Here is a 25582-nt window from a genome sequence, read left to right as displayed (position 1 = left end):
TGTAATGAGTGGGAGCCCCATTGAACATGAACCACATTTTGTTGAATGTGTTAAGTGACAAATCTTCAAGCAAAATTGGAAGATCAGCCGTCAAGAAATGTTAGTATCTTTCACTGTGAGCATTTCAGGTAAAAAAGCGGTTACCCAGAGTACCAGCGTATAAGTTTACAGAATACTGATATTGATGACGATTTTCTGAAATGGCATGAAGGTTTTCAATTGACCCTTATGCATGGTGTGGGTTTTAAGAATGTCCAGTAATGTAAATTTGGCTACATCAGTAAAGAAAATATTCAAAAAATTTTGATTAGTACATTTTCAGATAAGCCATTGGTATAGCTGAACACATTGAGTGTAATTTTGAGGTAAAATAATTGCTGATAGTGATAGGGATGAGTTGCTGATTAAAAAAGTTGAAGGAAAACTTCCAAACTGTTGCATTACTAACATTGAACTCCCAAGGCCAGCTCTCTAGTACTTTATTTGGGATGATTAGATATTTCATTTCACACCTTCCTTTAATTCAGGTGTGTGTATAGAATGTGGTCGTCCTGATTTACCATGTTTTTCAGGTTTTAGGCTTCCTGTGTCACAGTCATCTATGAATGGATGAAAACGTGTGAGAAAGTAACACTTGATTGCGAAAGTGTTCCTGATACAGCTGACTCGCCTCAAGGATGTTACAACATACAAGACCATACATTAAATGCATTTTATAAGTTAGTATAAATATGATTCGCATTACCTGCTGTGGTAAATAAGATAATGTAAAAAAATAATAATGCGTACAGCCCAGATCAATGTATTCCACTTTGTCAGTAGCAGAAGACAAACTGTGTATCAGTTTTTATTTACATTTACAACAATTACTTGTCAATTATAACATCTGTTTTATTGTAAATTATTTTTCAATATTAATATTTTCAGTATTACATTTTATTCAGTAGGAAATGAAAACAGGATTTTTAATCTAGTGACTCAACCTTAACTTAGTTATTTATGAACGATTTTGATTAAATAAATGTCAAAAGATGTTTTAACATGGTTTATAATAAACATAATATTTAAATAAACCAGTTGTTCCAAAGATATTAACAATTAAAAAGTTTACATGGCCACCATTTTGAAATGGATTGAGAAATCAGGTTCATTATTTTTATACTAGTAAACCTCTAGGTACCCTAGCGATATATGAAATTTCAGCCCTATACGATTAACTGCAACTGAGAAATAAATTTTTATGTTAAAAATAAGAATGATCTTAACTTAATGAGCTTAAACTAAGTTTTTCTGAATGTATATTAATATAAAGTTTTTTCTTCATTTCAATGTGGAGGACCAATTCCTGAAACTGTTTTTATAAATAACCTATGTATTTGTGTGTGTGTGTGTGTATATATATATATATATATATTATTTTTTTTAAATGACTGTAAAGCAGTAAAATTTAGTGTAACAACTTGAAATAGAATTACGTGGATTTGTTATTAAAATTCCATTTGTTTTGAAAACGTGCTGAAAATTCTCTCTTCCCAAGCATTCTGTCTCTTTTCATATTTGTGCTACTCTTCAAAGCATGCCTCCTCTGAATTATGTTCGCTTTTGGTTCTTGAATAGTATGCTGATTATTTTTATAATAACAGTTTTTAACAAATCTACAAAAGTTTATAAGTTTTTAACAAAGAAAATCTTTCAAGAGCACCTACCACAAGTGGAGGACATGCTACTTTTTTAAAGATGCAGTAAATTATACTGTATTTGACTGCTTTCATAAGCAAAACATGTTGGAACAGATGATATAGCAAAACCTAGCACCATGATCGGCTGGGATTTTGAACCCCATATAGTAGGATTTTGTAGAATAAGATAATGTTATATTGCGTACAATAAATTCTATGTTGTTTGGAATTTATACAGTAGATTGTAAATGTTTGCTGTCTGTGCTGTTTTAATCACCCTTCTCCTTTCATGAGAAATGTGTTAGACAAATTGATTTCATATTTGGAATTATTCCAATTAAAATTTATTCTCTTTCCTCATTATTTGTTTGTTTATTTTTCATCCTTTTTTTTTCACCAGTCACCTTTCTTAGTCCACATTTTAAATTCTAACTGTTTTTTTTTTCTAAGTATCTAAGTTACAGAAATACATCTCTTCAGGTCTTATCTTGCTGCGTTCTAATTTCCTGCTAATATGTTTCCCAAGAATGTGAATATTGTACTTGTTCATTTCTTCCTTTTATGTTGATGGAGTGCACTCATTTGTTTATCGATTCCTATTCTTAATCATTAAGTATTAAAAGTATTAAGTACTACATTTGTTCCACTAAATTCTATTGAGTGGGGCAAGTGTATTCAGCAACCTAGTGTATTACTTCATATAAAGAAGACCTCTTTTTATACCTTCAAGTATGAAGATGCTCATCTCATCTGATTTGATTCCATCCAATCTTTGCTTCATTTAGTCCACTGAAGGAATTTTCAGGAAACAAATTTATTAATGATAAAAATTCATTAAAGCTGAATGGTTCAGGGGGAACTAAAAACTTTCTTTTAAACTAAAAGTAAGAAATTTCCATCATAATGAAAGAAGTCCATTGAAATTGAGGGAGACTACATGAATCTGAGGTAATAAATTTTGATTTGTTGCAAATAAAATAAGATTCTTGGTTTACATATAAACCACATTGGTGTTAATGTTTGGCTTATTTTTATTTGCCTTGCGATTCAATTCTTAGACGTACTTGGTTCACATAAACTTAGATCTCTGAAACATCTACTTTATTTAAGTGGCATTAATATTTCGGTCATTTAGGTTATATTTGTTGAAAATGTTATTCAAACAACAGTAGAAATATTGTGAAAAAATAATGTTATTAATTGTTTGAAGTAATATCTTTATCCATGTAGTAACAGTATTTATTCAAGGAAATCTTCATTTGGTTTTCTGCCAAATTTATTTATATGGACATATGAGGTGTGGCTAAAAAACAAAACCGGACTGATTGATCTACAGACAAGCAACGCGCACGTAAAGGTCAAATGGCATATGGCCAAATCGCATGACATCCCCTCTCTCCATTCCTGCCACCAAGTTGACTGCAGACCCCTTAGTTGGGCCACGGCCTTCATTCATATCAGACCTTGCGTCTGCAGCCCTTCGGAAAAATGTTAAGTGTTTTAAAAGAGCAATGCATTAAAGTGAAATTTCTTGTGGAACTCTTAAAATCCATCACAGAAACTCATTCTTTATTAAGAGAAGTATATGGTGATGAATGTTTATCACTCTCAGGTTTTTGAAAGGTATAAATAGTTAAAAGATGGACGAGAAGAGATTGAAGATGACCCCTGTCCTAAATGACCATGTTTTTTAAATCCATGGGGTTATGTACGTAAATTGGGTACCTGAAGGTCAGTCTGACCTTCAGGTACCCAAGGAGTTATAGGTATTATCAGCAATATTACCTTGAGGTTCTACTAATTACTCTCTGTGAACGAGTAAGAAGAAAGCGACCTGAATTGTGGAAAAACAAGTCGTAGATTCTTTATCAGGACAACGCCCTGGCCCATACTGCATCGTATGTCAGATGTTTTTGGCTAAGCATGGGATCCTTGTTTTGGAACATCCACCCTGTTTACCGGACCTTGTCCCATTTTTTTTTTCTGTTCTCAAAGGTGAAATCAGCACAGAAAGGAACAAGATTTGAGACAGTTGAAACTGTGAAAAACAAAGCAATGGAAACCATGAACATACTTTCTGAAAATAACTTCCAATACTGCTTTGTTGACCAATGGAAAATTCACATGAATTGATGTGGGGATCGTGGAAGGGAGTATATTGAAGGGAATAATCTTAAAACTGTGAAGCATATAAAATAAAGGTTTTTATAGCATTAATCAAGTCTTTCTTTAGCCACATGTAATTTATTTTAATCTTTTTAATGCTCATTTGTTATGTTAAATATCTTTCTGGATTGAGACATGAAATATTAACAAACTGAATAAAACATTTTTTTTTCAAAGTAAAGTTGACTTTAATAAAAATATGTGGATAAACTTTGTTCAGATTATTTAATATAAATTAAAAATATTTTTATCTATAATTTTGGATTGAGGCTTGAGGATTCTTAATTGTTAGTATTTTAGGAAAATAAATTTATTAAGAGCAGCAAATTAAACTAATTTTCTGTAATTTTATTTTACAGCATAAAATGTCAAAGAAGCACAGTGGTAGAGCTGCAGGTTCTAGTGATATGAACAATCGATCTGCTCCTTACTTTAAAAGTCAGAGAAAAGTATTTGTGAAGGAAGGATGGACAGGAAATATGACTACACCGTTTCCTGCCCCTGGTAATTATTTTTCTTATAGTTTCACTTTACATATTTATCTGTTGTGATTGAAATTCATGTTTTTACATAAAAATACTATTACTGTTAGTATACTGAACTGAAAGTATTATTAAAATATTAATCTTGGTTCTAATATAGGTTATAAATTACCCGAGTTAGAGGCAATTTTCTAGTTGTAGATACATGATCGGTTTCAGTATTTTTAAATTTTTTACATAATATTATAAATATTAGAGCATTATTTATTTAATTTAAAAAAATAAATAAACAGTTAGGTTTATATTAACAATCTATAAATAAACTCTAGTTATCTTGTATGCATAACCATATTGATTATTTCTGATCATGTTATATTTTATGACAGGGAATTGAACCTTCAGATGAAAGGCTGAGACACGCTACTGCTTTGTGACAGAGATGGGTAGTTGTTTCTGTATTTTATCTCTCCTTCTTGATGATACCACATTAGCACCCATTGTGTTATAAATTGAGTTTCGTTAGCATTTATGTTTCTGATAATACCAATGAAATGGGCTCTCTCATTAAATATTTTTGTGTTTACCATTGTGAAATTCATTTTTTGAAAATTTTCAAGTACATTTTATTAAAGATGAATATTTTTTATGAAAATTGTTACGTCTGTGAATGGTCATCTAGATGTTTCTCCATTCTATTTTAAAATTTTCATACGTCTTTTTAAAATGTATCAAATATGTTATTTCAGGTTATTTTTGTCATATTTTATCAATCTTGTACCACATAATTTTATAAATAAATCTGTTATAAAAATTAGCTACTGACCTGGCCAGGGAGAAGATACTTGTTTATTCCATTCATTATTTTCTCTTGTATGTTACGTTAACTAGCAATTGAAATTTCTACCACACACAGTAACATCTACCTTGCTGTCCAGAGACATATTGTTATTAAGTACCATTACATAATTAAAAAATAAGTCTTTTTTAGTACCTTCAGTCACATTCATTTAAAGTTGACCATTGTAATTGTATTGCTCTGTTTTATTTAATTTTTTAAGTCTTCTTTTTTTAATTCGTTTATTACAAGTTTTCTTTTTCTTTATTTTGACTATTTTAGTAACAAAAGTTATGAGCCAAAATTCTCAGCTATGTTTTTTTTTTATACCTAGGTGTTTGGAGTCCTCTGAATCAGAAAGTGCTGAATTAACTAGGGCTCAGTTCTACGTGTGAGTACTGTGTACGTGTGAGTGTGCATACATTTCTGCTTGTATGATTGGTGACATATTTTTTACCACATTCTCTGAATTTCACTTTAATATAATGAAAAATTTTTAATTTTGAACATTTTAAAAAGGATTAATTTTTTTTTTTGCAAAGGTAGGCATGAGGAAGATTGTTTGAAAAAAAAGACTTTTACACTATTATTAATGATAGTCTTGAAAAGTCCATGGTGAAGTTTTCATGAAGCAAATTCCTATCATATAAATAAGTAATCATGGTTTAAAGGCCATTACTCCTCTACTTGTTCAGTTTTTAACAAAAATTTAACAGCATCAATGCCCCATGTAACAGGTTAACCAGGTGAACGACCAGTTGATTTAAAAATAGACATGCATAATTACAGAAGAAGTTTGTGGGATGCTGCTTTGTCAGAATAACACTCAAACTGTAATTTATTTAATGCTTATTAGTTTAGTCATGGATTGGTGAACAGATGCACAGTATGTTTTTGATGTTAAAGTGTTCTATTTGTCAAGTATGAAGCTACTTAGCAAGTATTTTGTACTGTCAGTCTTAGACTTCATGATTGTGCACTGAGTTCTTATTCCATCAGCACAGGGTCAGAAACTTACTTTTGTAGAAGCATTACAATCTGCTTTGAAAAGAAGTCTGTAAGTGGAAAGAATTCATAATTATGTTTTTCTTCCAAAAAACATAATTATATCAGCAGAAGTACAAGGTGGTCTGCTATAAACCATGCAATAGAAGTAAACATTTCTGCAATTACTGTTCAAAGGATCTTGTACGAAGTGTTACATTTACACCCATATTAAATCCTAATTGTTCAAAAATGAAAACCTCATGACATTGAAAATCAGGTAAGGTTTTCTCAAGGGATTTTACTCTGTATGAAGATGAAGAGTTTAATGTTCATATGTGAATTAAACTTTCCAAGTTAAAATTTTCAGGATTGATAAAAATTCATAAAGAAAATTATCATATTAGACCACTTATAAATTATATTAATACACCTTTCTACAAAATTTCTAAATTTTTATAAAATTTCTTGAAAAACAATATAAAACTGAATTATACTGCATATAAGTAATTATATAATAAAACCTCTATTAAAGAAACTTCAAATATTGTTAAAAAATTACAATATAAAAATAAAACTTAAAACGCTTAATCATAATTATTACTGCACATTTAATAATGAATTTACGTAAAAGAAATGTGTTTACCAATGTGTTCTCCTTCAAGTAGTATTTTGTAGAAGATATTTTTACAAAATATGGTGGATATTATTGTAAATAAGATTAAATTTATTCAATATATGAAATTATTGGTCAGATATGTATGTATATGACATTTTTCTCATTTTCAATAAACAAATAAATTAATAACATATAATAATATTTCATCAACTCAGTGATTTTCATCAAAATATAACTCATAAGTTCAAATTGAACAAAATAACATTATAAACTTTCTTGATATAAATATAGAAAAAGATAATAATAAATTAAAATTAGAGATTTTTAGAAAACCAAAATTACCTATAACAACTATGAACAAAATTTTCTATACTTCCATTCCATCAAAAAATTTCTATATTTAACACTGTGATTAACAGAACATTCAAATATAAAAAATAATAATAAAAAATGAATTAAATTTAATTAAATATCTAGCTATCAATAATGGATATAATATAAAAAACTGTTAATAATCTAAGTTAATATATAAATTTAACTGTAAAACATATTATACTCTTTCAAATAATATACCCATAATATATATTTTCTACCTATAATATGTAACACATTTAATTTTTTTTTAAAAACATCTTTCTAATTTCTATAAAATAGCTTAAATCAATAATAAAAAAATTAAAAAACTCATTAGTGGAAATGGTATAAATTATAAAATATTTATTATAAATCAGGTATAGGCCTAAATAATATGAGTAGTGGTAATGATAATTTTGAACAAATTTTATCTTGGCATAACCAGCTGAACACTAAGTTTTTTAAGTATATTAAACAAAAATCTAATTATGCAAACCATATAAAAAATAATAAGCATTAATTTACAAGACATGAAAGTATTAGAAGTAAATAGTAAAAAACATAATTTCCTGAAAAAAAACCATAATAAAAAATAATGGCATTATAAATGAATAGTTAAATTTTAAAGATAGTGAATGGTTTAAACAAATTATAAAATTTATTTAATATAAGGTTATCTAATAATAATAGTTATGGAATTATTGTCAGTGATTTTTCATCATTCATTCAATTGCTACTTAATTAATTGATCTAGAAGATGAAACAAACTTCTTTTCTGTTTTAATTTTGTAACAAAATGTTTTTTTTACATCTGATGAAGTAGTGATCTCTATGAAAGTGCTTTAATGTATATAAATATATATTAAAGAAACAAAAAGCAGTAAGTGTGATTTTTATTGATAATAAAAATGCTCAATTGTAAATTCATCATATGTGAATGAATGTCTGAAACACATTATCAATTTAAGTAGTTTAAGATATACAGAATTATTTTTATTCATCAAAGATTTTACCTGATCAATATATCTGAAATGGGAAAATATACAAAGTGTGTCCAGAAAATTAGGTTACAAAGACCTTAACATTTTATTTAAATATACATTTTCAAATTTTTAACTGGGATTTATACACATCTTCATTTTTCAACACAATCATTTCTATTCGAATGAAAATCCCAGGCCACTGCTTGAACATTCATTTCTTTAACTGACATAATAGTTTAATTTTTCTTTGAAAACCAAAAAGTTAGAGGAAGCAATAACAGTGAATTCAGAGTAGTTGATGGTAACATCCCAACCCCGTAGGGGAAGACACCCGCTTAGTGACGTTCCAGTTGCCCCCCCCCTGTTCCTGATGGGCTTTAACGGGAGTCATCTATCATCCTCTGACTTTTTACATTTCATAGTAATAAGCCTGGCCTCGTTGGGATGCCACCGATGTAAATGCTTCAGTAAACATTTATATCGGTGATTTATTAACTCAGATTTTGCCTTTGCTGTAGGCCTCGTCCAGACACCTTGAATCCTACCTTGTATCCCTCTGAACTAGCTAACCAAGTTCGCGGAAGCACAAACCTCATGCCTAGTTCTACTTTTATTGAGCCAATTTCTGTGAATGTCTCAAAATTCAAGACAAATGTAAACACAATGTACCACCAAAAAATGTTGCTCGCAACAACAAAATTTAGTCCTAATTCCAAAACAGCTACATTCACAAATATATTCTATATATATATATATATCAATTACTGCTGATATGTATTTTGAGCCAGTGAGTTGTCTTCAATGGGTTAAAAAAAAAAGAGGAGCAATGCTGATATATAATGTCTATACTGTACCACGTCAGTGTTCTGCCTTACCCTGGTAGAGCAATCACTTTAATATTGCCTAGCAATTAGAAATATCTTTTGAACCGTCTAAAATATTTGCTTTTTCACCTTAAAAAAGATCTAACAAGGTAAAAAGCTCAATGATGATGATGATGATATGATAGAAGTAAAGCTATTTCCAGACTTAATGTTTGGGCAGTAGAAGTGATTATGTTGAAAAATGAATCTATGTATATAAATTTCAGTTAAAGATTTGTAGGGCTACATTTTAATAAAACTTTAAGGTCTTTGTAACCTAACTTTCTGGACACACTTTGTATATTTGCCTATTTCAGATATATTAATCAAATAAGATGCCAACACATATTTACTCATATGTCAGATTTTGCCTTTGTTACTTTTCTAATCTGTAGCAGTTCTCAACATATTAAGGATCCTTCGGTACAAAAATGCAAAACTGAAGAATAATTATATATTTATGGATGTATGTGTTGGCATATGTCTTGCTTAATATTTCTGAATCAGATAAATGTGTAATGGATGAAATTAGTTATAAATTAAAGTAAATTATAAAGTTATAAATTAGTGATAAATCATGTTGGTGAGGGATTGATGCTGTTAAATGTTTGGAAAAATCAGACAAAGGGCAGTGTAATTTCCAACCCTTTCCACCTGGATGACCTTATGTAACTAATAAAGCTTTGTGATCACATTGCTAGTGTTCTTTTGTTTTAACAAATCCTTTTTTTTCATGTATTTCCTTTACCAAAATTTGAACAGCCACAGTTGAAAAACCTTTACTTTCCACATTATAAAGTTATTCGGTATACTATTCAAGGGAAAGAAGGGGCTAATCGGATCAAAATTTACAAGTTTAGTTTTTTTGCAAATGGCCTCTAAATAAAAATAAAAAAAAAGCTTTTAATATGGAAAAATGTCAAAAGAATCTTGTATTTGGCTTCTTTTTTTTTTTTTTTTGCTTGATATCTTCAGATTGGATGAACAGATTTGAATGAAATTTAGCACAAGAATTTCTGTTTATGGGGACACTGATTCCATTTGATTTTAGTTACAAGTCCTGTTCCCTGGGAAGATAACAGATCTCCTTTTGATTCCCATACAATATTTACTCAAAGCAGAGTAAATTTTTCACATAATTTAATTAATGCTCATTAGGTAGCTAAGACACTTTCTGATAGTATTTGGCCTTATTCAATCCCCAATAAAGGAGTGTAGGCGAAAAACATAAACATTAGTTTTTTCTCTTTTTGTTGTTTTTGGACTCAAGTCATGTTCTCATACTTATAAGATGATTCCATTACCAGCTGAATCAACGGAGGCTAAAAAAAGGTCTTGACCTTGAAAAAATTCGCTACAGCAAATAAATTATTGGAATGGGTTTGGAAAAGTATGTAGAATAAAAGTGTGCCCTAGCAGACATGAGCAAATAACTATTTAATCTGTTTAGTAACAAGTTCAGAAAAAAATTTCAGTTTTTCACCAGTAGCAGCTTTATTCCTAATCACATGTAAAAATAAAAAGCACTAATATTTAGCTGAAGAAATTTTTTGTAAAAAACGATGCGGGTACTTTTTTCTACAAGCAAAACTAAGGGCGCTAGTGAATTTTACAATAAGCATCAAAATAGCACTATGGTAGAGTAGCTTGGAAGCTGGGTACCTTCTCATATACAATGACTAAACGCATAAGTTAATAATTTATACATAATCTTTTAATTTTTCTTTTAGAAAAAAGTGTTGGGAGCTTTTTTATGCAGAATTGTCTTAGTTTTCTTCCGGTGGTGTTTATTTTTTCCTAAGATTAAAAATAAACAAAACAAAAACTAGATATTTTTTCAAAAAAACAGTTTTCTCCACAAACAGCAAAAAATTTGCAAAATTAATCAAATCTAAAGTTAAATATTGATAAATGATATATTTTTACATAAATCTACGAAGTTGCATAAAAATATTTATTTTCATAAAAATTTTTATAATAATGTTTATAGCATCATTTTCATGTGTTTGCAAAGTATACCAACAATTACTTCTTAAAACTCATTGAATGATTTAAGTTTTTGAAAAACCGTCTCTGAAGTCTTAAAGTACATGTTTTACCTTACAAGTAAAAATTAAAATACTTTTATATTTGAAAAACTGAATTAATAATGATTGGTTTTGAGTGTTAGGGAAGGTACCAAAACATGCTTTTCTAAAAAATGCAATTTTCAAATGTTGATAAATAAACAATTAAATAAGATATAAAGATATCCCTTTTAATCCAATCAAATTACACTTGGGAAAAAAATTGTTACCTGGGCTTTTTATAAGTGGAAATGGTAAAGGGGCTTATATAACATTAAAAAAAATAAATGTGTGAGCGGAGGTGGTGGTTGATTTGGGCTGAAAAGGGATGCAAAATGGTATTATCACAATAATACCATTTTGCATCCCTTTTAGTTACAAGTCCTGTTCCCTGGGAAGATAACAGATCTCCTTTTGATTCCCATACAATATTTACTCAAAGCAGAGTAAATTTTTCACATAATTTAATTAATGCTCATTAGGTAGCTAAGACACTTTCTGATAGTATTTGGCCTTATTCAATCCCCAATAAAGGAGTGTAGGCGAAAAACATAAACATTAGTTTTTTCTCTTTTTGTTGTTTTTGGACTCAAGTCATGTTCTCATACTTATAAGATGATTCCATTACCAGCTGAATCAACGGAGGCTAAAAAAAGAATTGTGATTTCCGGCAAAAGAAATTTTTGCCGGAAATCACAATTTCCGGCAAAAGTTGACATCAAAAAAAAGTATCCAATACAAAAGTTGTAATCATGCATAAATCTACAACTTTTGTAGAGGTCACTTTATATAATTTAAAATTTCCGAGAAAATTGTGAAGTCTTTTTTTTGTTTTTTTTTTTTTCCATTTCCAGAAAAATAATTTAATTTTGATGAAACTTGGTGAAAGTATACTGTTCTGTGTCTTAAATAACAATAAATTTTTTTAGATAAAAAAAATTAAGAAGTTTCTGAGATTCATTTTTTCCGGTTCGAAATACTTTTTTTTTTTAAATTCTATTTAGAAAAATCATCATCCATTTTTCTGTCAGTGCTCATTTTGTTTGTTTTGACTTATGCATTGTGGTAAAATAAAAAAAATCTATTCAAAAATATGATTAAAAATTTTAAAAAAATACAAATAATGACTTGCAACAATGAATTTTTCAATAATTATTGATAATTTAAGATTTTTAAATAATTCAAAAAATGATTACACCATTCAATTATACAGAAAAAATACAAAAGAAACTGTGTTTTATTGTTTGACCTGAAACTTTATTTTTGTGCAGTATTGCTATAAATATTCAATTCATAAATGAAGCTTCAGATAAATAAAAAAAATAATTTTTTTTTATTTGTTTATCTTAGAATCGATTAGTGTACTTATTTTTTTAAAGATTTTGATGAATTCATAGATGTATGAGTGATTTTTTTTAATTAAATTATTTCAAATTTTGATTTTTGCTTTCAAAATTATATTTTTCAAAATTTTACAATGGATATTTACAATTAAATAATACTAGGCCAATCTTGGTCTTTTTGGCAACTTTTTAACTTAATCTCCATTGTCTGATCCTTCATTAGACTGGGTTTCATCCTGAGCTTCAAAAGTTTCTTCGATATCACTAAATTCCTCGGGTAATTAATTTTCTGGATTCAATAAAGTCTTGGCTGCTTGATTTCATGTGAAATGTCTTCAGAATCACTGAAATCTTCCAAAATTTTGTCAATGTTCGAACAATTATCCGAACATTGACATTTTGTACATAAATCTGTACATTGTGCAGTCCATGTTTTCGACAACCGCATCTATTACCTTCACAACTGGTTTTGCAGCTGCAAGAGATTGTTTTTAATAAATCTTCAGACATGACTGAGACTTCTGTAAAGCAAGGCGTGAATATTTTAGAATTATTCACAATTACTTTATTCCAGCCCCACTTAGTTGCAGTTATTTTGTTTCCAAGCCACATTTGAAGCTCAAAGTATGCTCTATCGGAGTGTTATGTAGCTGCTCCAACAGTTGGTGGCAATTTTTCTAATTTAAAAGTAGACTTTGCTGTTAATACTTTCTATTGCTGAAATCTCAAATCATCCAGAGATAATTTATCATTTGTGCATTTGTAAATAGATGAAATTAATTTACAACCATTTCGAGCAAATGACTTTTGGGTCTGTATTAGTCTGATAAAAAGGCTTTACAAACTCTGTCAACTCGGGAGTTTTAATCAGTGAATTTGTAGTTGTTTTTTTTCTTTGCTTGCAAAAGCAAATGTGTCACAGCCCATAAAACAGTATAAAAAACCAACAATAGAACAATAATCTTCTACTTAAGAGACTATATGACGAATACATTGAATCGCTTACATTACCTGCACCTGGCTTGAGAAGGTAATTGTTACATTCATCGAATTTAATTGATTTAATAGAACCAAAAGATCAATATTTTGGCCAACAACAACGACAGTTTTTTTATATTCTGCAACTCCTGTTGCTGGATTTATAACCTTTTTTTTCAGCAATTTCTATTGCTATATTAATAATTAATGAATCCGCATCTTCTTCTGCTTGTTTTAATTGTATATCCTTCAAATCTAAATGCTTTTCTTTTTCTTTTTTTTTTTGTTATTTTTGTGTGCGGTTCAATATTATAAAAAGGAACACAAAAGAATTTTTTCGCCTTAAGTGTTCAGCAGTTTTTGTTGAAGATGCAGTTGAGTTTTCATTACCAGTCTCTTTGTCCAGATAACCATCAAATACTATTCAGCTATTGTCTACATAATGATTGCGTACAAAAGACAAATATTTTTTGATACACAAAATTATTTGACTTAGATGCTTATAGCAATACTGAACAAAAATAAAGTTTCAGGTCAAACAATGAAACTTAGTTTCTTTTGTATTTTTTTCCACACAATTGAATGGTGTAATCAGTTTTGAATTTTTTTAAATTTAAACAAATTATCAGTAATTACTGAAAAATTTATTGTTGTAAGTCATTTTTTTTTTTTTTTTTACATTTTTGATCATGTTTTTGAATTGTAATTATAGATTTTTTTAAATTTTACCAAAAAGTATATGTCAAAATGAAAAAAATGAGAAATGAGCACCGGCAGAACTCTGTACGAACATTTTTAAAGTAGAATTTTCTTTTTTAAAAGTTTCAGTCCAGAAAAGATGAATATCTCAGAAACTTCTTGAATTTTTTATCTATAAAAATTTGTGGTTTTAAAGACACAGTAAGGTATAATTTCACCAAGTTTCATCAAAATTAGATTATTTTTGTGGAAATGAAAAATAAAAAACAAAAAAAAATATTTTTCACATTTTTCTTTAAAATTTTGATGTTATGTTTAAAAAGTGACCTCTACAAAAGTTTTAGATTTTTGCATGATGTACAACTTTTGTATTGGATACTTTATTTTGATATAACTTCCGCCAGAATGGCAATAATACCATTTTGCACCCCCTTTTCAACCCATCACCACCACCATTCACGCTTTATTTTTTTTTACTTTTATTATAAGCCCCTTTACAGTTTCCACTTATAAAAGTCCAGGTAACAGTTTTTTCCTTCTAAATAAATTATTTTGATCGGTCTATTATGGATTGAGTAGGTAGTAGTTCAAAAACAGAATATTAATATTGACTTATTTTTTGCAATCTTTTTTATACATTATTTGTGTTTATTACATGTTATATATTATAGTTGTTTTATCAAAAACTTACAGTTTTTCACAGTAGATCCAGATTAACAGGCAATCAGAAATTAAAAATACTTTGAAAATTTGACCTAATTTTTAGGCTTGGGTCCTTATCTTTTTGAATTTTTTAATTATCTCTAATAGGAACATAGTTATGGAAATTTATTTATTGTATGTCCTTGAGTTACACTACCTAATCTATGATAGCTGCAGCGCAATTTTGGTGCGTATTGTAAAATTCACTGCCCTTAGTTTTGCTCATAGTAAAAAGTACCCAGCAGGTTTTTTAAGCGAAATTCCTCAGCTATCTATTGGGGCTTTTTAAGTAAGTTAAGCTACTATTGGCGAAACTTTTCTTAATCTAATTAACATATTAAATATAGTTTATTTTAATATACTTTTATTTTACATATTTTTCTGAACCTATTCCAATAATCTATTTGCTGTAGTAAATCTCTTGAGGTTATACATATGTATAACTAAAGTATGTCTCTTCAGTTATGTATTTGGGCAGTCTGATTCAGGGATAGGAGCTAAATAAAAAACTCTATTATATGGTCTTTTTTTGTCAGTTATTGTTTTGGTTGATGTCTTTGTATTGGATTATCTGATTTTTATTAAATATCGTGCAATTATTTCTAAGTACATGTCACTGATATTTAATTTTGGTTATACTCACCACCCTGTAACTCAATTTTTTTTTTTTTTTTTTTTTTTTATATAATTCTTTACTTCTATTTTTACATACTTTAGTGTTCCACTTAAATAGTTTATCAAGGCCAAAGTACCTCATTATACCTTGCAACATAACAACCGTATGTTGCAAAGTGAACTATTAAAAAAAAAATCATCTGAAAAAATAAAACTGATTTCAGTGAAACCATTTAAAGTGAATGAAAGAATTCCTTGACACAAAAAATTGAAAATTGTGATGTTTGCTACATTTTTTAATTAAAAAAAAATTGTTCTGCTTAATCATTCATTAGCCTTGTGGTGAATATTATAAAAATGTTTCATAATTTTTTTTTTTTTCTTAAAAATGGCAGAGGGATTTATGTTACTGATTTCTTACTAACTAAAACATAGGATATAGACAGCTTCTTATTTAAACTTCTTTTAATGTTCTAATAGGTACAGAAGGAAGTTTAAGATGTAATGTTTGTAATGTGAGTGCAAATTCTGCTCTTCAGCTTCAGCAGGTAATTGTATATATTTTTTCAGATTTATAGAAACATATATAAGTAATATAGAAAAAAGGAAGAAACTATAAAATAATGTATTGCATTTATTTCTAGTTAAATATATCCCTCTTCCATGCGTACTGTTAAAAAACTATTGGGAGGATATTATTATCCATATTTCAGATTTTCTTAATTCCAGTTTTTCATTTAGAAAATGTAAATTATTTATTTCTTAGGAAGTTCATTACATGATTAAGGAGTAAGCTGTGCTCAGTTTCATTATTTCTGACTTATAATACATCATTATAATGATATGTACTTCAAACTGTTACCTTAGACTCTGTACTTGAGATTATACACATACGTAATTGGACATCAGTTACCTCTGTGCTTAGCTAAACGTGTTGTTAATTTAGCTTTAATAATTGAATAAGTTTATTTGTTTATGACATCTGTGGGTTTTTCTAAACTATTTTCTTCTTAATTCTAGAAATAGGTTGTTCAGGCGTTAAGTGCTTAAAAATGAATTTAGTTTTTTCTAGTAATGTTATAAATGTTTTTATGTACAATTGAACATTACTTACAGAAGCGTGCAAATTAATCCAACAGGAATTTTTTTGTTTATTTTTATGTTGTGGCTACACTGCTTGACCATACCCATTCTTTAAGTTTTTGTGTAATGTGAGGTTATTGTTCTTTTGTTATTTAGCAGTTTTCATGTTATAGTGTTTTGTGAAAGTTTATTTCATTTTTTATTATAAAATTTTAAATCATATTTTTTGTTCTGTTTGTCTTGAATATATAATAACAGACATAACTCATAGAAAGTGTTTAGAAATTGTTTTCCTTTTTGAGTATACCAGTATGACAAAATGACAAATAGTAGTTCCTGAGTACGGTATTGGACTAGGACAGTTAATGCTATTTTAAAACAATTCAAAGAAACTGGTTCCTTTTCACATCAAAAGAAAGGAAAATGTAGCTGTAAAAGAAAACTACTCCAAATAGGATTAGTTATAGTGAGAAAAAGTAAAATTGATCTAAAATTATCTGCTGTGAACTTAAATCATGAATTACCATCCAGTGAACAAATATACACATATCAACTATATACACCAACATCTTGCAGCTGGCCGGAAAGCTCGTTAGCCAACTAAAAAGCAGTTTTTAATACCAGCAATGTGAAAAAGGCTCTTGTGAGCCAAGGTGTATGTTAACTGGACCAAAGAAGACTGGAGAAATGTTACATTTTCTGATGTCACATTTTTATGTTCAGGGTCAAAGGATTCCATACTTTAGAAAAGCATCAGATGAAAATATATTGTTGGCTCATAATCGACAGTTCTCATAAAACAACAAGAGTGTTTCAACAAGATTTGGCACCATATCATATTGCCAAAAAAATAGAAAAATTTTTGGAAGTCAAAACATTGACTTTGAGCATTAGTTAAATAACAACTCAAAAATGATTTGTACCAAAAGATTTTCATGAAAACTGTACGGTTTCATGATGAAAAAATAAAAATATATATATATACACTTGTTGAAACAATACCAAATCGTATACATGAAGTGAGATAAGAATAAAGGAGAGCATATTTAATTTCTACATATTCACAGATTATACAGGTAAGATTTTTTTTTTCTAAATAGTTACTTTTTATTAAATAACTTAAGTGTTTAAATTAATTTGCACGCTACTGTTTGTGAAAAACATGAGTTTCAACTGTGAGTGAGAAACATTCTTTAGAACAATTTTTTTTTCCGTAAAAACAAAGAAGAATAAGTGTGCAAGTTAAATACACTTTGTACACCTACCTTTGGAATTCCTGAAATGATTAAATAAAAAATGCTCCATTACCTTAGAAGCTTTTTAGCCTTGTCTCCTTCGAAGTAGTATCCTCCATTTTGAATACACAATTCCCAATGTTTCTTCTATCCTTCGAAACATTTCTGGAACTCTTCATTCAAGAGACTGCACAGTTAGGCTAATGAATCTTTGTTTAACATGTTAATCAACAGAAAACTTTTGACCTTTCAACACAATTTTTAATTTAGGAAATAAAAAAGTTTGCTGGTGCTAAATCATATAATTAAGGAGAATGTGGAACAATTTTTGTTTCTTATTTCACCAAAAACTTAGCGATTTAATTAATAGAGACTTAATTAATAGTGATTTATATGCAAGTTTATCAGCATGGAGCATTCAATGGTTTCACTTCTAAGCTTGTGGCTTTTCTTTCTAATAGCTTCGCAAAGATATTTAATTGCTTCAAGATAATCCTCCTTACTTACTGTTTTTCCTTCTGAAAGAAATGGATGTTTGAACAGTCCCTCACTGGAAAAAACTGTTGGTGTGATTTGTAACTTTCAGTTTTTAAAGTTGTCACACTGTGAGTTTTTAAAGCTCGCATGGCCAGGCAACTCCCCAGACTTGAACCAAATTGAAAGACTGGGCAGTAGTCAAAAAACAACAATTTGTCCTTGCTACAAATTTCCTCTTATTAATTCAAAAATTAAAATTTTAATAGCCCTAAAACAATATTTTATTGATCTCCAATTTTTTTTTAGATCATATTCTATTTTTACACTGGAGACAATAAGTGAAATTAAATTCAGACTTAATCTGAATAAACTTACATAAAGTTTATGTTAGTAGCTTGAGTATAAAAACTATTATATAATCTGCAGTAAAATTGTCAATAAATTTAAATAAAATTCCTTTTTTAATTAATCGGTTTTCCTTTTAATTTAAACTATTTTTTTTTTAACTTTGGTATTGCTTCAAAGGATGAGATTAAGTAGCATGTGAAAATGTCATGCCTGACCGGGATTTAAACCCGGGACCTCCGGATGAAAAGCTGAGATGCTACCACGGAGGCCGCCAAAAATTAAACTGTTTAGTTGTATTATTATTAACTTAGAATATATATCTTATCTTTGTGTTTGAAAAATGTAACCAAGAAAAAATATGTAACTATTACTGTAGGAACTCGCCCAGATGTTCAGCTGCATCAACCACCCAGACTGATTGTGACAGCCAATTTTTTTGTGGTAATTAAAATCTGTTTTGTAATGTAAAAAGGTAAAAAATACATAAAAATTGGACCAACAAAATATATTTAATGATAAATAATCTCGATTAAGTTTTTTAATATAGCATATAATACATAAAAAAAAGAATAATGAATTATCATAGGTATAAAAGTTACATAAAATTTGAATGATTAAAAAAGATTTTTATATAATAAAAGAAAGTATTTAATAATTACATTTACAAAACCAAATTTTATTTAAACTGCCTTTCTTTGTGAAGGTTGGTTTAAATATTGACTTTTTTATGTTAATTTTTTTACACATTGTTTTCACAAAAGAAAGGGGTATGTTAGTTGCTGTGGTGCATGTAAAGTCTTCAAAGATTAGATTTTTGATTTTAATCTCAAAAAAACAATTAATGCTTTTTTGTGAGATTAATGATGTTAATTATGATGTCTGTTCCAACAAAATGAAGATACTACAAGGAAACTACTTCATTCCTCATTTTCCATTTTTAGGTGCTTTTTACTCTTTAAGACTGACTTATTTTTTTAACTCAGGTCACCTACAACCATAACAGTATAGCTTTTAAAAAACAGGTTTACAAAAAAGAATATCTTAATTTTAAAAAAGCTATTTACTGTTCCTTAATGTTGATTTGCAGTGATAAATGTATGAGTAACTCATACAGTTTCCCCTGTATGTTTTCAATATGAGCACCTTTCATAACATGGCAGTTATTCAACCAGTAAGAGAGTGCATCCCACACCTTAACCAGCATGTCTGTAGTAATGGAAGCGACAGCTGTTTCAATCTAGGTGATCATATCAGATTAATCATTTGGTGGTGGAGGCATGTTCAGATGAAACTTTAACATACCCTGAAGAAAAATTCAGATGGGGTCAGATTGGATAACCTGGAGGCCACCGCAAACAAGCACTGTCATCGGGTCCATGCCAACCAATTAAGCAGTTAGGAAAAACATCATTCTACTGATCCTGTAAAGAGTTATGTCGATGAGAAAATACCATTTTGTTGTCAAATATAATTCTCTGGTCCTCTTGCAGTTGAGGAAAGAGCCTATCCAAATATGCAACTCCTTACATTTACTTCAACAAAAAAACAGCCCACAAACGTGCCATCGGGATATTACACAGAAGTCATTTAATTTTGCGGAGTCCCTTTCACATTGTAAGAGTTCAGGAGGATTTTCTGATCACCAAATATAAACTGCATATTCCACCAAGATGAATTATCGACTCATCTCTAAACACAGTGCAGTCTATAGGCTTCAAAGCCTATAACAGCTGTGAAAGCATTTTCTTCAGAAACCCTCAGTCATCCTGCACTCTTTTCTTTACACAGACATCCAATTGTTTCAAGCAGATTATGCAGACAACAAATGTCATTGTCACTCAGTTGATCATAATTAAACTACAAAACACTCAGCAAACTGCAACTTCAGAATCACATTTAAGAAATTGTTAAACACAGAAGGCTTTCTGATCAGGAATAGTTTTTGCTAGTGGCACTGTCAAATAGGGAATCAATTTCTGGCCATGAGCATAACTAAAACTGTCCTTTTTGCTCTTTAAGTCTAGTGTTAAATCAATACTGCACAATTCATCCAAGTGATATTATAGTAGTAAATTAAATACCCAATATTCTTTTTTTGTACAGCTGGTATAGAGGTATGGTTAAATCAGGTATGTACAGCTGGTTTAATCAGCAAGGTCTGTTATGTTTTAATACCTGGTAAATAATTAGTGCCACTAACAGAAATCTTTTTTATTAATCAGTATTTTTCTAGAAAAACATTAATTAATAAAACAAAATTTGGCGACGGTTGGAAAGTGTAACTGAAAAAACAGTATTAAAAAATTAATATATTATACGGTAAACGTCATTCAGGTAAATTAACAATGACAACATATACTACAGTAAACCAAATCTCTTCATAGTATCATAACTATCTTTGTAGCATTGAGTTTGTACCAAGAGAATTATTCATTATAACAATCACTACCATTCTAATTTTTACACAGTGAAATGAAGTATGATCAAACTGATTATTTAGTGCACGTTTTATTTATCTTTATGTATAGATTTAATATTGTTTATTGAAATAGAAAAGAATATTTATTTAACAATTTACCATACTCATAATTTTTTTTCTAGCATAATTTTTCAAGGAAACACAAGGAGAAGCTTGGGCAAAAAGGATGTGAACCAATGGAAACACAACAGCAGCCTTCATTACAACCTCCACCTTTCATAAAGAAGGAATGGATAAATCCACAAAATGATCTCGGCTCATATTCTTATGCACCTGCCGGTCCAGGTGGTGGCGGTGGATACAATGCAATGAACGTTTACACCCCGAAGTGGTCTGGGCCATCATTCCAGCGATCACAGCATGGAGGTTATAATCGTTATTAATAATTTTTTTTTATTAACATTCATTTTTATATATTGTTCAGAAGAACATGTCAATGTTTGGTAGAAGTGATTGTGTTACTTTGTGAACACTGTACGCTGATTACAACATACAACCGCTTCTGTTTTATTGAGTGAAAAGAGTATTGTCCCCTGCCTTCATGGTAGGAATTGTTTTTATTTCTTTGTTATTGATTCTGTGATGATACACTTCTCTGTTGTATCTTTTATTTTCCTTTTGATGATTGAAATTCGATGGTATTTAATATTTTAAAAATGTTATAATGCAAAAGCCTTTTCCTGTATATAAATGTAGCCGAGCAAAGGATTTACCGATTGATTGTGTCTAGTACTAATTGAAAGTTTTTTCAATGCTGTAAATTAGAATATCAGAATGATCAGTATTACTTAAAACTATAATGATGAAGTTATCTTGTTGTAATCTCGGTAAATAAAAATTCAGGAAATGTTGGAAGTTACAGGAAGATTCTGAGTAGATAGTAGCTCTTCAGATACAACAATGAAGTCCCCCTTAATTTTCATTAGTGTTTTATTTATTGGAATGTATTTCATACTTGTAATATTTTTAATACGTTAGATTGTATAGTTTTTCTTTATTGAATATTGAAGATTTAGTTTCTTTTTTATATGCCTTTCACATGTAAACTAAATTTTAGTATAATCATGTGAAATGGTTTTTCATGATTTTTTTAACATGTCAAGAAAAATAGGAATAAGAAGATTTCTTTTAATCCACTGCTAAGTTGTTCTAAAAAAAAATTGTATATAGTAATGAAAATGCTAAATTTTATCAGCATTGTAAATTGTATCGTTAAAACTTATTTTGATTTAAAATCACCTTTATTAATTTATTTGTTACTGCTTCAAGCACCATTAAAATTAATTGAGTTAATGAATGTTTTGATGTTTAACTTATGATTAAAATGTAGTTATTTAAAAACAAAAACTATATTTTGTATGTAGCTGTAAACTGTTGATTATTGTGATTTCATTGAAATAAAGTACTGTAAAACAAAAGATGTGTACCCCTTAGAGATAATGTTTTTGTGAAGCATAAAATAGATTTTTTGTTTCATCTTGAAGAGTATTATTTGTTACATGGTATTCATTTGTTTTATATTTCTCAAATAATGTTTGACAGGTTGACTCCCATGAATGTCATAATTGTCCTTCGCTGCATGTTGCCAATATCTTTTAAAATACTTTTTTGTCCCTCATGTGCTATTGAAATGTGACTGAACTATAATTTACTACTATTGCCTAGGAATATCATACCAGTTTTATGACTATTTTCTATCATTCTGTTATATTTCCTGCCACATCTAAACCCATAAATACTATAAAAGTGTTAATTTGCCTTGGTCAGAGGGAGGGACGAGTCTGTCCCTCAAAAATTCAAACAGAAAGTTTATTCTAAAGTTTTTTCACATTGAACTCTTGTGTAACTAACATGTACCTCATGCGGACAACAAATAAAATAAAAATTCCGATGATTTTCTTATAACAATAAAAATTAATATTTTCTTTTTCTCAACAAAAAATTAAAGTAATAAAAAGTTGTAAAAATTCTTAAAGAAGAACCACAATTCTTAAAGTAATAAAACTCGTAATTCTAACAAACTATAATAAAAATTAATAGGAAATTTACATAACTGTAAAAAAATTATACAATATGAAATGAAACTACAGTTGTAAGGAAAACACAATAAAACTCTAGTAATAAAAGAAACCACAGAAAAGCTCTGCTCAACTCAAATTACTTAATATTGTAAATATAAATTAAAATCAATATTATTACTTAGAAAAAGAATGAAATTATTGAAATAATTACATATTACTATGACAAAAACTTTCAAAAATTGGTAAAAATGAAAAGTACAACAAACAACTAAAGTTTTTTTAAGAATTTAGCACTATAGTCTTCAAAAAAGCACTCCAACATTGTAAACAATTATTCCATTATTTTGTATTAGGTTTCAGGAATTTATTCCGTGCTGCGTTATATCCTTTTTCTGTAATTATTTTATAATTGTACATCTTCCTGTTTTGAATTTAACTAAAATCTGATTAGTATTACTATTTGGAACTGCAGGAAGATCAAGTGCATCACATGGTATCATTCACTAGCATTTTCATAATATATTCCTTAAAATCTGTAATACACTTTTATTTATCATAGCTGTATGGAACAATGATAAGCATTTACAATTGAGGTACACAAAAGTATATCAAATGCAACTTTTCTATACTATTTTAGAGAACGACAATGGTTTGGTATAGGAGCCCAACTGATTTCTACAATCTGTTAAAGCTTTACTGTCATAGTAATCTATTCCAACATTCACTTTCACAAGAAGAGCAAGCACAATCCAAATATGGGTCCATTAATTCCATAAAAATTTTCATAGATACAAGCATCTCAGATCTATTATTATACATTTGTTTTCCTGAATATATCTTATATTGAATTGTATAAAAATTTAATGCAAGTTCTATTTTCGGAACTTGCACATTCACTCTATTATGATGTGTTAGCATTCACTGATCTTACAAATGTTGGATCTTTGTCAGAATGACAAAGTTCTTAGTTTGTCACTAAGAACAAACTCATGCTATACTTCTACACATAACCTCAATGATGAGAATGATTTTGTGTAACTCTTTCCTGAACTGTATCAAAAGAACCAATGTACTATTAAGAAGCCTGGCTATGAGAGAAATGTTCAGTGAGCTGTCTACATTTAGTTCATTATAAAATCAAATGAAACTGAGCATCCAATTTGTACCGCAAGAGGTCAGCTTACATTAGTGTAAGCTGAGGAACTATTTTGGACCTCATGGGTTACATCTAGTGAGTAATTATTTCACGTAATACTCACTAATATTAGGTGAAATAACTTCAGAAAATCAAAACTTCATGGGAGTCAATCTGTTAAATTATATTATAATTTGTATTGTGTTTTATTTATTTTTATAATTTTTAACTAGTTTTACCAGAAGTGCTGATTTTTAAATGTTGTGATTAGATTTTCAGTTTTGTTTATAAATATAAATGTATATGTAAATTGTCTCTAAATGTTAGATGACATAAATTTACCAATAATAATAAATAAATTCACCTTTTCATTTTCGGAGGAATTTTTTTTTTAAACAGACTTGAGTGTCTTATTATGTATTAATGTAAAATATATAATTTATTTTGAAGTTCTTTACTTCATTTTGCTGACATAAATTTTGTAGTTTCATGTTGAACTTTTTATTGTTTAAAAATTTTTATAAATTATTAGGTTTGTTTTCAACTTTTGTAACATGTAGTGATGATCACATAAAATTTATTATTTTAATTTAATAGAGAAATGTAATAATATTACCTCTAAATTATTAATAAATATCATTTACATAGAGGAATGTAGTTTGTTTTCTTATTTAAATTCATTTCATTTTATATATATTAACCAACAGAATTGAAATGATACATAAAAAAAAAATACTGAAACTAGCATTGCTTAACTTTCCAAGAATTTATGTAAAAGTTAATTAATATTTCTTGAAAATTAATATTTTTAACATTTTAAAATACAAGTAAATGCAAGAGTATTCTACAAGTCGAAAGGAATAATTTAAAATTATTTTTCATTAATTATAGATTTAAAAAATAAGTAGGGTTGAAAATTAATAAACTTTTATTTTAAAATGTTAAAAATATGTAAATAAAATATAATAGTGTTATCACAGTAAACTTCTCAGTTTTTACCTGGTTAAAATAGTAGTCATAAATCCCGAAAGGATTTTTCCAATTTTTTTAGAATAATTGTTGAGTCTAGTGCAAAGTTTTCTTTTCTTTGATTTGACTATTGCCTATCAGGATTTCTCTAAGGTATACCTTGAAATAGTCATGGGGTAACTAAACTCAATTGAATTGCTTCAACCCCCCCCCCCCCCCCATATTACATGAATCAGTGATTTCATTGTAAAATGATTTCCCAAGAGATTTTAAAATACCAACATAACTTGTATATCACAAATCTTCCATATAAGTGCCATAGCTGTAAATTATTTTAATTAAAATTTTGTTTATTATTGTTATGTATTATTTATTATATTGAATTCAATTTACAAGCAGTTAGAAAGGGTTTGTAACCCTTTCAACTGTAGTTAAAAACATAACATTTAATTATTTTTTAAGTTATG

General features: G+C 28.6%; 1 protein-coding gene across 3 annotated transcripts in view; it reads left to right on the top strand.

The window, feature by feature from the left end:
- The window catches only part of LOC142326044 (zinc finger protein 385B-like), a 96286-nt gene extending 71487 nt beyond the window's left edge, over positions 1 to 24799 (top strand). For all 3 annotated transcript variants that reach the window (XM_075368142.1, XM_075368159.1, XM_075368150.1), the window contains 3 exons: positions 4205 to 4349; positions 15849 to 15916; positions 21113 to 24799. In XM_075368142.1, coding sequence (XP_075224257.1) covers positions 4205 to 4349; positions 15849 to 15916; positions 21113 to 21373 — 474 coding nt within the window. In that variant the 3' untranslated portion in view covers positions 21374 to 24799. The remainder of the gene's footprint in view (positions 1 to 4204; positions 4350 to 15848; positions 15917 to 21112) is intronic.
- Positions 24800 to 25582: the final 783 nt, after the last annotated feature.

This window comes from Lycorma delicatula, chromosome 1 (genome assembly GCF_047948215.1).
Source record: "Lycorma delicatula isolate Av1 chromosome 1, ASM4794821v1, whole genome shotgun sequence".
NCBI lineage: Eukaryota > Metazoa > Arthropoda > Insecta > Hemiptera > Fulgoridae > Lycorma > Lycorma delicatula.
The sequence above is the reverse complement of the archived record's forward strand: the minus strand, read 5'-3'. Positions and strand labels throughout refer to the sequence as shown.